Genomic DNA, 17,872 nt, shown 5'->3' with positions numbered 1-17,872 from the left:
TTTTACGAACGTTTTCATAAGTAAAAAATATACGCAACTTACGAATTAACTTACTTAGCGAACTTCTATATTCGTATGTTTTTATTGCGTATATGAGGGGGCTCACACCTCGTCGATACCTCGCTCTTTACACTAAAGCTTAAATTTTGTCCCAATTCCTTAAGAATGACCCCTGAATCACAAAGGCCGTAGAATAAATAGTTGAAATCACTAAAAATACTTTAGCGTAAAGAGCGAGGTATTACGAGGAGGTAAACCTCTCATATGTGTAATAATCTCTGTTCGTTTTAAGCTTTAATGCTGCTCCTCACTTTCAGTAGAAAAAACTTTTCATATTTATTTTTTCATTGTTTTTTTTTAAATAATGCTAGAAAATCCTGCGCCCCTCCATGAAAGTCTCTTCCCCAATAAAACGTTCCCCCATTGAAAGATCCTCCTATGTAACCCCCCCTTCAACTCCCCCCCCCAAACCAAAAAAGTCCCCCTGAAAACGTCTATACACTTCCCAGTAACCATTACTATATGTAAACACAGGTCAAACTTTGTAACTTGCAGCCCCTCCCACGGTGACTGCGGGGGAGTAAGTCGTCCCCAAAGACATAGCTATTAGGTTATTCGACTATGGTGAATAAATGGCCATCTCAGAATTTTGATCCGGTGACTTTGGGGAAAAAATGAGCGTGGGAGGGGGCCTACGTGCCCTCCAATTTTTTTGGTCACTTAAAAAGGGCACTAGAACTTTTAATTTTGGTTAGAATGAGCCCTTTTGCGACATTCTAGGACCATTGAGTCGATACGATAACCTCTGGAAAAACAAAAACAAAAAAAAACAAATAAACACGCATCCGTGATTTGTCTTCTGGCAAAAAATGCTAAATTCCACATTTTTGTAAATAGTGGCTTGAAACTTCTACAGTAAGGTTCTCTGATACGCTGAATCTGATGGTGTGATTTTCGTTAAGATCATATGACTTTTAGGGGGTATTTCCCCCTATTTTATAAAATGAGGCAAATCTTCTCAGGCTCGTAACTTTTGACGGGTAAGACTAATCTTGATGAAAATTATATGTTTAAAATCAGCATTAAAATGCGATTCTTTTAATATAACTATTGGCGATTCTTTTGATGTAACGAACTACAGTTCGTTACCACGAACTGTTTGATTATAGATACATGCGAATAGGCTGTTATTCTTTTTAGTCGGCTTTCAGATGCGATCAGCTCAAAGAAAATGAGATATTGAAGACGATTGTATTTTGGTGCACTTTTTTTGTGCTTAAAACTTCAATCACCACAAAGAGTTATCCAACTTCATCATGTTGCTTGCTGTTGTTTATCTTTGTGAGCAACTTATTGGTCGCTGTATTCGGTCTCTGTATTGTTGGTTCTTCCTTTACTAACAATTGTTTGAATATTGTGAAAACGTTGATCGGTTCCGCGATTGTCGTCAAAATGAATTTACAACCTTTTCGCTTCAGAATTACTCCATGTATAACAGCACGATGGCGGATCTTCGGAACTATTACAATTATTGGTTTTGGTCATGCAACCCGCATGTTTAATGTTTGGATTCTGAATCATGTTGAAAAACTAAAAGGATAAATGGTTTTTGACCACCATACGTATAACTTTGAATCGCGCAGTTTGGAAAATTGCAGTTTTGGCCCCTTTCTACGCTTTATTTTCTGTTGTTTTTTTTTTTCAATGTATATAGCAACAAAACGGAGTCTTGGGAAAGTCTTACTGTGTGGTACCCTGTGCTGAAAGTGGATTGACTATTCACTGTTCAATTAAAGACATGTAAAGCTTGTATTATTATTTTCTTTTAGCTTCCGTGTATCGTAAACTTTATTTTGTGTTATTTATTTATGAATTTAGCCGCAAAACTAATGCTTCTTTCTGTTCCTAATATCCCCAAGGACCAAATTTTACTAGTGTTATGGAGGCTTATGAAGGTATCTGTATGGTACCCTATGCCGAAATTGATTGACTCCTCAGTGTTAAATGAAAGACAAATAAAACTTGTATGGGTTTTTCTTTTAGCTTTCTTGCATCGCAAACTTCATTTTGTGTTGGTTATTTATGCATTTAGCCATAAAACCAAGTGTGGACCAAATATCCCCAAGGACCAAATTTCACTAGTGTTATGGAGGCTTATGAAGGTATCTGTATGGTACCCTATGCCGAAATTGATTGACTCCTCAGTGTTAAATAAAAGACAAATAAAACTTGTATGGTTTTTTCTTTTAAGTTTCTTGCATCGCAAACTTCATTTTGTGTTGGTTATTTATGCATTTAGCCATAAAACCAAGTCATAAAAAAGTCGTTAGATTACCCGTGAATACAAATTACAGAATATTTTTTACTTTTACTTATAAGGAATATTTGCAAAGTATTTTTCCTGTGTTGCTCATAGCAATAGTGCCAATTTGGTATTTGACGGACTAGACCTGGTCGTAAGACTAAAATGTACAGTATATGATGGGTACACGCATCAACAACTCTTAAAAAAGTTGTATATTTAGATTGGGACTCCTAAGTTAATTCTCTCTTCGGTCCCTTTTTCTCTTTCTTAAGCAACTTACCATTGCTTCTTGATATATGACTTTCCAAACCTACATTACGGATGCTTGATCTATTATTCCTTGTTACCTTTCAAAGTTGTAAAGAGTAAATGGGTTTGCGTCAAGAGGTAGCGTGTTTGCTGTATTGTGATTTTGATTACTCCGATTCTCATATTGGTGTGAAGTCTCAGGGTGGCGAATGGTCCACCATGTCTCACGATTGTTTTAAAAGAGTAACCACCCTGTTTGTCTATTTTTAACCAGTGAGCTTGTGCACTGTAAAGATTCTAGAAACTGCACCAAACGTCCCGACATTGGAACAAGCGGGCCCATGAAATTTTGAATTTTTTGGTAAAACATAGTTTTTCCCTCAAGTTCTTTATAGTTTTCAATGGTGTTTTAGGCTGTAGATAAAATGAAAGCTTGGCCTTTCATAATTAGGCCTATGTCAATTTTAATTACTGGTTTAGCCACCTCTTTTATTAAGGAAAAAGTATCGACACGTATATTTACATTTAATGTAAATTCACTTTGGGGGTTTTTAATGAGTGCCTGGCTTCAGATAGAATGAAAAAATTACATCTGCATAAATGTCCAAATTTCGACCATAGATTCTCCCTTCTCCGTGTTGGAGGAGAAATAACAAAAACTAGAATCAGCGACGAATCCAATTGCTCCCACAACATACAGATGTAAACATTCTACGGTTAATCATCCCTAGTCCAGTGGTAAAATGCATACCTGCCACGGGGGTGGCTAGTGTTCTATTCCCACCCCGTGCTTTTTGCCCTGGATTCTGGCTTTTTTTTTATGTGAAGCCTATTGCCTACGAAAACTACAAAGTGATCAAAGATAAAGGTAAGAACAAGCATGTCTATAAATTAGATGTAAATGTATATGGCAGTACCCCCCACCTCCGAAGAAAAAATACGGTTGAATAGCTTTTCTTCTCCGTATCGGCTTTTGTTGACAGTATGACAAATATAGATATAAAAATATAAAAAATCACAAGTAAGCCAGCTTCAAAGGCCAGAGCGAAGGATATGTGGTGTTATGATACAAAGCAGGGTAGGACCGAAAGCCCGAGCGAGTGGTTGGAAGCGAAACTTTTTGACAGCCAAAAAGCCTTCGATGCGTAAATTTTTGGTTACTATATTTAACAATTCGGCAAATTTAAGGATTAATAAATTAATTAATTAAGGTCGGTAAACTAAGACGAAACTTGAATATTTGTTTCGACTGACACAAATATTAATTTTTGTATCAACTGATACAAAACTTTGATATATCTGTGTTGGTAAATATTGTGTTGGTAAATATTTACCAATGTGTTGGTAAATTGAATATTCAAGCTTCATTATAAAACGGAAAAAAAGTATTACAATCAAAAATGACGTGTAAACTGGGTAACTCTTTGTTTAATTCTTACATAGAATCAAACATGACGAAAAATAAGAAAACCAGGGCCGAACGAAAGTGTAAGGCCGAACTGAGAATTAGTGAAAGCTGGAATGTCTTGAATAAATTAAGGGGGAAGACACAGCTAAAGGACGCTTGGTTCCTTTTGCCCAAAGATAGGCATTGAGGGATAGAATTAAGGTCAGTTTAAAATTAATTGATGGAATCAGCTTGTGTTGGAAAATTGAACGTAAAATGAATCATCAGGATTTTTGCGGAACATCGATTTTAGCGCAATTGACACTAAAAGGAATTAAGTGCAGTTACCAACATTTTGGCAATTTGCAGAATATAACCATAAAATAAATTGCTATTAAAATTGACCTTCCACTAAAGTGTGTACAAGTCAGTTAGAAAATACTGGGAATGCCTAGCATGATTAGCTTTTCATTTCAATTTTTCCCATTTTATATTCCAATTGTTCCCTATTTTTTTTAGTTAAACTTAATTTGCCCATTTTTGCCTGTTACGTTCTTTGTATTCATCCCCTTTTGTTAATAGAGTATATCGTCACTGGATTTGAGTGTGTGTGTGTCAAGTTTGAAATCGATTAGAAAACAGGAAATGATGTGGAAACATGCTAAAAATATGCTGGGTAGATATTTTGTCTTTAAAAGAAGATGCATATTTTGGTTGGAATGATATACGTTTTTCGCTTCTTGGTTTTCCTAAAAATTTTACAGCAAAATGGAGCTGTATTATGACCAAATATTTTGGAATTTCTGTTACTTCTACTGCTGGTACTGCTTCTATACTTTGGATACTGGTTCTTCTACTGCTAGAATGCAAGGAAAAAACTACAACAGTCATAAATGCCTTTAATATAATGCGTTTTGATCGTACCTGAAAGGGAAATTTTTTAAATCCTAATTCAAATGCATTGCAGCTAAGGTTGTAAAGTAAGATTTTATATTATCAAAACATAAGGAAATTTTTATTTTATTTTTTACTTGGAATTTAATGGACATGTTCAGGATGTTCGTCACGTTTCTATTGTTTAACTTTAAAACTATTCAAATATTAAGCTCAATCGCTGTAAAAGAAATGTAAATGCTACTAATCCATAATCAGGTAAATCTACTAGAATGAAGAACCCAAGGTAAAGTGCTAGTCTAATCAAACACAGTCGAATAATAAGAATTCCAACCCTAGAAGAGGGTGTTAAAAAACACGATAAGTTCATTTTTGGGCCAAAATTTTCAGGTAACATTTCCTATATCCTATCCTCTGAGTTTTAGTGTGATTTAGATAATAGAAAACAAAATAAAGTCGTTTTTTTTTTCTCAAGAATAAAATATTTCTTATTTATTCACACTTTTGACGGAGATCGGACGTTTCCAACTGGCCTGGAATCGATAGTCTCTGAAACTTGTTAGGTCAGTGATGAACAACTTACTGCCTACTGCTTCGGGAATAAGATTCACCATCCTGATGGTGTTTCGCCAAACCTCGTACTGTGTTGTTTTCTTGGCCCAAAATTAAATGTCCCATAAGTTTCTTGAAGACTGAATGTCAGAGAAGAGAAATGTGTCCCTGAAAATTGCTATTTTAATATCACATTGAACCAGTGTACTTGCTCCATGAACTTCTAACTGATAACTAAAGAAAAAGAAGAAAAAATGATACCGCATACCTCCGCAGAAAACTTGGTGCTGGGAGCATGTCATGGAGGGTCCAAGGATCTACCTGTTGTCCTTGATTGTAAGGATATCATATCGATTACAAACCTTTGCTTGGTTCCTTTTCAAAAAAAAGATGGAGCATGCATGTCGTTGTGTTAAAAAGTTGGCATTGCAATGGACGACGAGGGGTTTGTTGAAGGTCTAAGGATCCGGTTTGTGCCTCCATCAATATGGATTAGAAACATTTACCTAATTCTGTGTCAGTCAAGGTGCAGCATGTCTATCTTTTTATTAAAAACCCATTGGGAAAGGGAGGGGTTGTTGGAGGGCCATGCACCCAACCTTTGGCCTAAAACCCCACAGTTTTCAGTTATTGAGTATTTTTTATTTAAACAAGGTGTACCGTATCTATGTTTCTAATTCAAAATAAGGTGGAGTGGATTTGAAGTATTGGAAGGGCCATGTTTCTTTGGTTCTTCAATCATAGAGATTGGGAATTCTTGCATGACCTTGTTTAAACAAGGTTCCTTCTTACTAATAGAACAGCGGAGAGGTTTGTGTGTGTTTGAGGGGGTTGTTAGAGAGGTCAATACCCCACTTTGGCATTCAATCATATTGATTTAAATTCCGTGAAAGATTTTGCTTCAAAACTAGGAGCAATACACTGGCTTTTCTGCTAAAAAGTTAGCCGTAGGAGGAGTGTGAAAATTGAGGCTAGGTACCACTGGCCCACTTCAGTGTAATATTCTGACTTTTTTTTTGCCAAAAATTTGGGGTGAGAAGGATGCTTGTGAAGGAATGGCCAAGGGTCCAATTTTCGCTTCCAGCTTGTTTTGCAATGAATCAGGTCTTAGCTCGTTTTTGAACAGACTCATTATTTAATTCCTATTTATAGCGTGTGCCCTAAAGAAAAGTTGTCGGTCGATCCAAGTATTAAAAATGTGTATTCCCATGAATGGGTCTTAGTAGTAAAAGATGAAAATTCTCAGTTCAAAATTGGATTATTTTGTTTTGGTAAAACTTTCTAATATGTTCACTAAGAAAGGAGCAAAGCGACCCTTACACAACATCTTTAGCGATAAAAGAGGTATTAAAGTTTATGGGTCTCATGTCCTACCGCTTGTCTACCTCAGTCCCGAACACAGAAAGTGAATTTGTAATTTAAAAAATTTGTAATTTAAAAAAACAGTCACAAACATAAATGGTTTGCAAAAGTAGATGACAGTACTTTTAGATCTGTGTGGATAAGTTCCTTTTGGATCTTTGAATTTTTCTATTTATTATCCTGTCCAAATCTTTAAAATAAGGCTATTGAGCCGTCGTACCTTAAGCATTTTTATGTTTCAACTTTAACTTCATATTGAAAGTTTTTGTTAATAGCTTGCTTGAACGTAGCTTTGATATATATATATATATATATATATATATATATATATATATATATATATATATATATATATATATATATATATATATATATATATATATGTATATATATATATATATATATATATGTATATATATATATATATATATATATATATATATATATATATATATATATATATATATATATATATATATATATATATATATATATATATATATATATATATATATATATATATATATATATATTAAGCAGACCCCCCCCCCCAAAAAAAAAAATAATTGTGAAATGTTTAATTTCCCCATGGTTTCTTGAGATTTCTGGCAAAAGTAGGACATTTATTAGGAATCTAGATACATGTGTGAAGCCTTTTTTTTTGGATTTTACAGCATGCAATTATCCGGTCAAGTCACTGCCCAATTATTAACCCATTTTCTGTCTAACGTTCTACATTCTTTGAAGTAATTAGCGATTGAACTTTTTTTTTTCGTAAAGAGAGTTTGCTTTCCTCAACAAAATAGGATCATCCTTGATATTAGGGTGTTAATCCCCCCTTTTCAGGATAAAGTACAGCTTTTAATGGATACTTTTTGGAAACTATCATTTTTCATTAAAATTGATGTTTTCTCAATAGAAGAATTCCCCCCCCCCACAGCACCCATATTGCACTATTAACCCTAAAATTTCCCTTTCAGTGGGATATAATAGATTAATAACTGGTTCTAAATCGCTATGAACATAACCTGAGCCTAAAACGTACGTTTGAGGCTTCAGTCTTCTTCCCCCCCCCCCCCATCCGCTACAATACTACAGACTAAAGTTAATCTGTATTTTCCGATATGCGTGCTTTTTGCATTTATTTAGTTACTAAATAAAAAAAAGTGCTACTTTATATCTGCTGTTTCGAAGGTTTTGCCCCCCGCCCCCGAAAAAAAAAAATCCTGCGTACGTGCCTGATATATATATATATATATATATATATATATATATATATATATATATATATATATATATATATATATATATATATATATCTAGAGAGAGAGAGAGAGGGGACTGGCTGCTTACCTCTCGTTTTATAGAATACCGGCAAATTTAAGCTGTGCAGGGTATTTTCATGAATTTTTTTCTGAACTCGAGGTTATATGTTTCATGTGCTCGTTTTCGGTATGTTAATCCCCTGTAGTTCTATGGTTTACTGTCTAAACGTAACAAGGCAATTTTACTGTCATCTTACGCCTCTACTGAATGACTTATTTGAAATTTGCTTTGCATTTTTTGGGATTAAAAAAAAAAGAAAAAAAAAAGCTAAAACCGGATTAATTTTCTCTGCTTGTATCGCAAGTTTAGATCTGTCTTGACTTTTCTTAGAGAAAAAGTCAAGTAAAATAGTTATTCTGTCTAGGTTACACAATAGATGATTAATGAATCCAAAAATATAAGTATCTTGTCCTTTTGGTGCATGTTACAGATGAGAGCCGGCGTTAACCCCCCCCCCCCCCACTTAAAATCCCCCATGGAAAATTCCCCCACGCGCAAATGTACCTCTTTCATTTCGGTATAATACCCAATATTTTTTTTTTTAATTGGAGTAAATGTTTTTTAAACTATATAAAAAAAAATGCATGTCCCTTAAAGCAGATTGTCGTTTATTTTGGTATTTTTCCTAATATTTTTTGTATTTATACTTCATGTCCTTTAAATTATATTAAAAAATAATATTTATTTCTACCCTATATATATTTTTTTTAGTTATACTACATGATCTTTTAACTTCTGGATCTAAACTCGGAGTAGCAGCTTAAAAAATACATAAGTATATATTAATAGACTGAACTCCTATGGCTCTTTACTATAGGCAATGCAGACAGGTGACAAGAACTTCAGTTCCCCTTCTAATGAACATCCGGAACTATCCGGGGGAATCTTACATGGGGGAGATGTTTTCTGTTTTTCCTGTGGATGGGGGGGGGGTATTTTCTGAGGGGGGTTGACGTCTAGATGCGTTATAGATGTAGGCTTATCAAAAATCTTGCGCTTCACAGGAAACATAAGCTTTTTAGTTTAAAGAAGCCATCATCTTTTCTAAACCTCTTATATCACGGCTCTCTAAACAGGAAATTAACACACTTAACTTCATTTTGCTAAAGAAGATAGGTACACTTATGAATTTATCTCTTCTAAATCGCTACTTTCGAGTGTAAAAACAATACACAAGTTTGATGGATAACCTTTTTTTTTCCATTGTTATAGTACGAAATAAAAAGAACAAGCAGAATAGTTCCATCCTTCCTCTTTCTATTGGTTGAGAGGTAATGATACTTAGGTTGAAAAGTAAGCTTTTGGACTGCATTTTAAGTCTGGTAATTTTTAAGTTGGTGTGGTGCGCGATTTGAATCCTAAGAGTTGAAAAAGTGAAAATATGTTAAAACGTTTTTGCCTGGTATTAAGTAGCAGTTTGTAAAATAAGGCTTGATTTTGCCACATAAGACACAGGAACACAAATTTTTTATGCCAAATGGTCCATTCCAACTGCTTCTGTGAACGATAAAGGAGGAAAATATCGAAATAGGATAATTTTCTGAATATTTTAAGAACCTAAGAAGACAGAAAAAACATTTGGTCAATCGACAGAGACTTTATTTAGAGTAATACAACTCTTTTTCCTATTTTTCCTCGAGAAAGTTTCATTATGTTACGGGAGCACCACTTTTGTTTCCTAAATTTATTCCTCAGTTCTGGATTTACAAGGCTATATCTGAGAGAAGAGGGGAGGGTTTACCAGACTTGTCATGCTTTTTTTTTGTCCGACTCGTAAAAACGTAATAAAAATGCACATAAGCGAATTTTTTATGCTTCTTGAAGTTTTTTTGTAAACCCCTTCCCCGAAAAAATGCCCCCCAAACAAAAGTCTTGAATATACCCTTGCTGGTTTAAATTTATTACAAGAGGGTGGTAAGGGTCAAACCTGTGTGGCTCTTGCAGAAACTGTACACCCTCGTCTGGAGTAATGTGTATCATATTTTTGAAAGCTCAATTTAATTCTTACATTGGTTAAGTTTGTTGTAATCTGATATTATTTTGGAAAAGTTTGGAATTATTTCTAGAGATAATATATGCGCTAAGGTCGTTCCGCATGGCTAATAACCACAGGGGAGGATCTAGAGCAAAATCTTGAGGGAGGGGGTAATGTGACAAGGGTGCCAATGAGCAAAATCTTGGGGGGAGGGGTCCAATGTGACAAAGGTTCCAATAATTGACCAGTTTTATAAGATTAATATATGATTGTTATATTTGATTTTATTTTGACAGACTTTGGGACTGTCTGTTCAGAGATAATTTCCAGAACAAGGTTGTTTCACACTCTAAATGACCATCAGTTAACTATTCATAAGACTTACCGATAATATTTCCGTTTTTGGTCATATTTTGATAGATTTTTTTAATGTAATATTCTTATGAAAAAGTTTGGAATTGTCTCTCGAGAGATATACATGCGATATAAGGTTATTCCGCGTGGTAAATGGCCCTCAGTGAAAGTATTTTGATATGTATCGATATTGTTGTTGTACTGAATATTATTTTGAAGGACTTAGGAATTTTTTCTCAGGAGACAATCTTCAATGTAGGTTGTTATGCGCCGCGAATGACGATCAAAGAAAGGTTTTTGACATTTATCAACATTATTGTCGTTTTTTATATTATTTTGATAATAATTGTTGCATTTGGACTGCTTTTAAAGAGTTTGGGATTGTGACTTGAGAGATAATCTATGTGGTAAGGTTGTTGCAAACGGTAAACAAAAATCAGTCAATGCTTTTTCATTTTAAAGCAGTAATTTTATCACGTTTTTTGTGTTCTCCTTGTTACTTTCGTAGTGTCATTTTTTATGTTTCTTTTTATTATGATCCGTTTGTTACTTATATTAACAATAGATTTTTATTAAATTAAAAATATTTTAATTTTATATATAAGGATATTACTGTCATTATTATATATTATTTTGGTATCACTGTAATACTTGATGTTATTTTGAAAGAGATTGGAATTTTTTCTCTAGAGGTAAATCTATGTTTGTTTCACGTGAAAAATTACCCTCAGAGAAAGTTCTTTGATTTATACCGGTATTATTATCATCTTTGTATTATTTCGATATTGGTAAAATACTTAATATTATTTTGAAAGAATTGGGAATTGTCTTTGTAGCGATAGTCTATGGGATAAGGTTGTTCCGCATGGCAAATGACCATCATTGAAATCTTTTGGACACCTATTCGTGACAATGAGTTTCGTGACTAAGTTAATTAATGCAAAGTAAGTTGCAACAAGTTATTTTTGTTTTACAGCGAAATATATTACCTCAATAGCAAGCCAAAACAGCAAAATAGACTAAAATAGTATAATAGTAATAACTGTGGATACCGATTAGATTGAGAATGCATCATATAAAGCACAATTTCATACGCGTGGAATCCCTTGGGTCGTCAAGAGAGTAGCTCGGAGCAAGTCAAAGTGGTTTCTCTAGAGAAATTAATATGATGTTACACCGATAGCGACTTGTATATCATATTTTTATCGAGCGTTAGGGTCGATCAGGCAAGATATGTGATTTTGTTAATGGGAAATGAGTTGTGTGACTCGAAAAGGCTTCGTTGTTGTTACTGGACTAATATTTCAAATAAAAGAGCCAATCATGTTTTAAAAAGTCGAAGTTTGTCCCTCAAGAAAGCGCATTCCGTAGTCTGACTGAACTTGTTGCTCAGCATTAATTAACCCAAAACATTAATTAACCAGCCTATAAAAACAAAGGCCCTTTTTTCTCTCCATAAAACAAGAATTAAAAATAAATAATGCAAGCATGCTAAGCAGAAGCATTTTAGCATAGGAATACAGGATAGCGATGTCTTATTTCTCTTTAGTACTACTTTTAGCTTTGTTCGAGGTTTCTCCTTATGCCAGCTCTTAGTCTTGATTAGCTCTGAGTCCTGATTAAGGAGTCTGAAACTGTGTAAGTCCCTCATCTCTTAACATGAAAAAATCATTGAGGAGTTTTATTAAACATTTTCAATAATCAATTTTTTGTTGACTTACACAAATGCAATTGTTAGTGAATTGTTTCTGAAAGTTTGTGTTGAATGATTTGAACGAGCATCATGCAATGCCCGAATTTTCCAGTCGCATTCAACACGGGCCTGTACACCAAAATTCATACACATTTCGAGGGGTTTTCTAATATTGAAAATATTTATATATTCCATTTTGTACTACATAATTTGTTTTCTAAAAAGAACTATTTTTCTTTTCTTTTTTTATGAAGGTAGCTAAACTATTTTGAACGATTATAATATTATGTCACTATTTTTCTATCAATATTTTGAAATTACTAGACATGTAAAGTAATTAGAGTAAAAGAGTATAGTAAACTTGACCTATTTGCAATTTCCCCGTTTTTCCGTGTGTATAAAGTAATTGATTTTGTCTTGTAAGTTCGACCTTGTTTTCTGTCTATTTGAGGGCATGTTTTGTAACTGTTTTCTCTTATGCGTGTTTAAATCTTGTTTAAGTCTTGTATCTTATTATTGTGTTAGATGAGTCAATACTTGAATCAAACGAGATGAAAAAAGTAGTTAAGTTTTGTATCTTTCCCGTTTTGTTATTATAGGAAGTAAATACTGGACCAATGACGACTTTTATCAATGCTTTAAATGGAAAAGATGGCACTGGAAGTCATTTGGTAACCATACCACCAGGACCACACCTTTCGGATGCTCTGATTTCATCTCCAGTTGTTCAGGTTCACTTTTCTTTTTCTTACTAGCTTTTATAAAAGTAATTTGTTTTTCGACTGAAATTGGATGATATAATCTAACTTTGGTTGAAGCCTAGAACTCGGGCTGTAGAGAAGGAAACATGTTAATTTGCCCACTTCCTACATTATAGAATGTATAATAATTGTAGTTAACGCATTTTAACTGCTATTCTACGGGAAGGAGGGATGAAACAGTAATTATGAGTGGGAAATATTATTTTGGGCTATATATTTGCACATTAGGAGTGTGTATGTGAACGTATAGTGGAATCACAGTCCAAATGTGTTTACTACAATTATTATGTATATTATGAAGTAAGAATTATTTAGGCAGTGCAATAGCGCTGCTTAAGTAAAGAGCGATATGGGTACAATACAAATTTTTTAATTCCACTTCATATAGAAGGATTTGTCGCAGAAACTTCGGAAGGGGCTCATTCGGTTGAAATGGAAAATTCTAGTGCCCTTTGTAAGAGTCAAAAGTGATTAGGGGGTAACCAGCCCCCCTCCCCCGCGCCCTCTTTCCAAATGCATCTTATCAAAATTGTGATATAGGTATTTTGCTAAAAATATTCCAAAGGGCATGTCATGTTGCCTCAAGAGTCGACGAAACCCCCTCCCCCACAGCTCCTAGGGCAGGGGCTGTAAGTTATAAAAGTTGCAGTTTGTTAACCTATGAGCTTTTATGGAAGAGGTGGCTGTATAAACTGCAGAAGAGGTTCATTAGATTTGGAATCGAAAAGTCTGGTTTATTTTCTTTGACAATCTATACTTCTTCGGGGGGAAGGGGGTAAAGTAATATGGATCCAAATTAAATAGTTTTTCCATTATCAGCAGTACTTTTCAGTAAGGTTTGTTATATAGATTATGTCCTTTTGTTTTCTTCTTGTTGATGTTTTGCCAAATAAAATCGCAAGGCCGCATCCAGAGGGGAGGGGCTATTGTGTTTAAAACCCCTCCCTCCTATAGTTATGTCTGACTCGTAAAGAAAAGCACTAAAGTGTATATTAATAAATTTTAATGCGTTTGGAAAATTTTTGTAAACACCCTCTCAATAACACCACCACCACCCCACCCTCCGCCCCAAAAAAACAACAATATAGATATGGCCCCATAAGAGCTAAAGTGTTCAAAATACATATTGTTTTCAATGAACTATTGTTTTGAATTTCAAAACTAAAGAAAAGCGAAAGAAAACACCATTTTTGTAACTTAGCTCTGGCACGTCATTTTTCCGTTTTGCGTTGTTATTGATGTTATAACAAATAAAGACCAGATTATTTTTTAAATTAATTAGCCTATTAAAGAAAATTATAGTAATTGAAAACTGAAATTTCAATAACAATACAGATCACGCAAAATAAAATGTACATGTTTAAAAAGAACAATTTCATGCCTATAAACATATGGTGCCTAAATTACACTTTGAAAATGAATAGTTATAATTTTTGAAGGAATCAATCTTGTTCTTTGAAGTGGTTCTACAATGACAAATCTATTTATAATCTCTTTTATGCATTTTAAAGGAATACTTTTGGAATGGAGAAAGTATGAATGAAACTTTAGTGTATGTCAGCCTGATGGAAATATAATCTTATTAATCTCAAGAGCTTTCGTTAATCAATTTGTTTCTCAATGTTATAATGATAAAAGAGAAATCACTTCAAATATACATTGCTTTCAGTATAGCGCGAATGACGCTCATGCTATAATTGGGGTACAAGACAGAAGTCTTGCCCGTTCATATATCTGTCAATATTTAGTTCTCGTCACATTAGTTAGCATCAACGTACTACATCTTTAATATTAACGGCGTTAATGATATTTCTAGGGTGAAGATGGTGCAGGAATTCCTGGACTCGGTGGCCCAGGCTTCGAATTTGGTTTCGACGCAAGCGAAGATCCCGAACTAGCATTGGTAAGCTGTTCAAGGAGTTTATTATTCTTGACATTGTTTGATAGTCTGCGACCAGGTTCGCACAATTTATGTAGTTATTTGTTGAGGGCTCCAATAGGGTACTTATTTAGGAGAAAATTTCCTATGTCTTTTGACTTTTAAAAAACATTAAAAAAGTGGTATTTCAGGAGTCATGTTCTTAATAGTATATAACTTGTTTCTGTCTGGTGTTTTGAGGTGGCTAGTGAAGATTTTTCCGCTTTCCATTAATATTTGTGACTAATAGAAAGCTTGAACTGGAGCTTGACCATTACTGGACACTTTGGAAGTGTCCCTGTGTGGACACTTATACCCTATGTGGAAAGAGAGTTCAGGCTGCTTGTTGAAAATATTTCTGGGCTTGTCACCTTTGGTGCCATATTTCAGTTATTACCCTCATGCCTTTAAAACAACCTCTGAATTTTTTTTTTTTTTTTTTTTAAGTCAGTAACTTCATGAGGTAAATATTTTTCTTTAAAACGTTTGCAGAATCATAATTGCAAAACTGATGCATATTATAACAGATAATCTAAAAAATAGATTTTGTTAATGTTGTATTGCCAAAATTATCGGACTGTCAGCACTTTTTAGTATACATTCTGAGTTTCATGGTCCTGTCCAAGGCCCAAATTTGGGTCAGAGGTCTAAGTGGTCAAAAATTCAAATTTGAATGACTAAAAATAACCTAGAGGGAATATACTACGCTTATCAAGGACGCAGTGTTGAGGAGGTGGCTTTGAGTGCTTTTCCCTTGTGATGTGTAGTATATTTTTCTCTTCGAATCTGATTTCTTACCAATGTTTTGCCGCCTCTCCCTGTGTGCATGTAATCTTTGTAAGTATTCCCCGTAGAGCGATTCCTATCGTGTCCTACCCCTTTTTATGGCACTTGGTATTAACCAAGTGACATAAAGCAATCGCAAATTCTGTCGGTCTGTCAGTCCCGGTTTTGCTACTTTAGGCACTTCCTGGTAAGCAAGGACGATTAAATTTGGCAGGCGTATCAGGGACCGGACCAGCTTAAATTAGAAATAGTCGTTTTCCCGATTTGACCATCTGGGGGGGGGGGGGAATGGGGGGCCCGTTAATTCGGAAAAAATGAAGTATTTTTAACTTACGAACGGTTGATCAGATCTTAATGAAATTTAATGTTTGGAAGGATATTGTGTCTCAGAGCTGTTATTTTAAATCCCGACCGAATATGTGACATTGGGGGGGAGTTGGGAGGGGGAAACCTAAAATCTTGGAAAACACTTAGAGTGGAGGGATCAGGATGAAACTTGGTGGGAAAAATAAGCACAAGTGTTAAATACATGATTGACATAACCGGAATGGATCCGCTCTCTTTGGGGTAGTTGCGAGGGGGGGGGGGTAATTCTGAAAAATTAGAAAAAAATGAGGCATTTTTAACTTACGAACGGGTTGTTGGATCTCAGTGGAATTTGATATTTGGAAGGATATCGTGTCTCAAAGCTTTTATTTTAAATCCCGACTGGATCTGGTGACATTGGGGGGAGTTTGGTGGGGGGAACCTAAAATTATGGAAAACGCTTAGATTGGAGGGATCGGGATGGAACTTGGCGGAAAAATAAGCAAAGTCTTAGATACACGATTTATATAATTGGAACGGATCTGCTCTATTGTGTGGGGGGGGGGGGTGATTCTGAAAAATTAGAAAAAATTACGTATTTTTAACTTACGAAGGAGTGATCGGATCTTCATGAAACTTCATATTTAGAAGGACCTCGTAACTCAGATCTCTTACTTTAAATCTCAACCGGATCCAGCCTCATTGGGGGGGGGGGGGCAGTTGGGGGGACTGGAAATCTTAGAAAATACTTAAAGTGGAGAGATCAGGATGAAACTGGATGGGAAGAATAAAAACCTGTCTAAGATACGTGACTGACATAACCGGACCGGATCTGCTTTCTTTAGTGGAGTTGGAGGGGGGGGGGGTAATTTGGGAAAATGAGGTATTTGTAACTTACGAAAGGGTGACCAGATCTTAATGAAATTTGATACTTAGAAGGATCTTGTGCTTTAAAGCTCTAATTTTAAATTCCGACCAGATCCTGTGACATTGGGGGGAGTTGGAGGGAGAAACCAGAATTCTTGGAAAACGTGAAAATTGGACTATTTTTATCTTACGAATAGGTGATCGGATCTTAATGAAATTTGATATTTAGAAGGATATGTCTCAGAGCTCTTATTTCAAATTCCGACTAGATATTTTGACATTGGGGGGAGTTGGAGGGGGAAATCTTGGAAAACACTTGGAGTGGAGGGATCGGGATGAAGCTTGGTGCATAGAATAAGCAAATGTCCTTGATACGTGATTGACGTAACCGCACTGGATTCGCTCTCTTTGGGGGAGTTGGGGGGAGGGGTTCAGTGATTTGCCGAGTTTGGTGCTTCTGGACGTGCTAGGAAGATGAAAATTGGTAGGCGTGTCAGGGCCCTGCACAAATTGACTTGATAAAGTCGTTTTCCCAGATTCAACAATCTGGGTCGCTAAAGGGAGAGGAAAAATTTGAAAAAATGAGGTATTTATAACTTACGAGTGGGTGATCGGATCTTAATGAATTTTGATATTTAGAAGGACATCTTGACTCAGAGCTCTTATTTTAAGTCCTGACCTGCATTAAGCCTCTGATTTTCCTTTTAAATCAATCTATTGATTCTTAGAATTTTGTCAGAGCTCATACCATATGAGCTCTTGGCTCTTAGCTCTTCTTGCCTCGTCACAAGTACCATATGAGCTCTTAGCTGTTGTTCTGGTAAAAATTGAAACACCACTACTGGGCCAGATTGACCCTAACTGTGGAAAGTCTGAAGTCTACTTAGTCTACTTCTTTAAGTCATGATTACTATGGGTTATTTTAAGCTGCTATTTTCCAAAAGAACATTATCGGGGGAGGGGGGACATTATCCTTTCATCAGTTGTATTAGTATCGGCAAGTTTTTAGAATTATAGTGTGCTAAACAAAAAAGCGACGAAATAATAACTCATATGCGTTAGAAAGCTTGTTTTGGTGTTCATTTTCGTTTCGTTTTTTGGGCGGTCAACATAAAAGATTTTTTTTTGTATCAGACG

General features: G+C 35.0%; 1 protein-coding gene across 1 annotated transcript in view; it reads left to right on the top strand.

The window, feature by feature from the left end:
- Positions 1 to 17,872, top strand: part of LOC136032354 (26S proteasome non-ATPase regulatory subunit 4-like) — a 79,371-nt gene that overhangs the window by 38,735 nt on the left and 22,764 nt on the right. Inside the window, exons 5-6 of the mRNA XM_065712676.1 lie at positions 12,697 to 12,828; positions 14,675 to 14,761. Of these exons, the coding sequence (XP_065568748.1) occupies positions 12,697 to 12,828; positions 14,675 to 14,761 (219 nt within the window). The remainder of the gene's footprint in view (positions 1 to 12,696; positions 12,829 to 14,674; positions 14,762 to 17,872) is intronic.

This window comes from Artemia franciscana, chromosome 1 (genome assembly GCF_032884065.1).
Source record: "Artemia franciscana chromosome 1, ASM3288406v1, whole genome shotgun sequence".
Taxonomy (NCBI): domain Eukaryota; kingdom Metazoa; phylum Arthropoda; class Branchiopoda; order Anostraca; family Artemiidae; genus Artemia; species Artemia franciscana.
The sequence above is the reverse complement of the archived record's forward strand: the minus strand, read 5'-3'. Positions and strand labels throughout refer to the sequence as shown.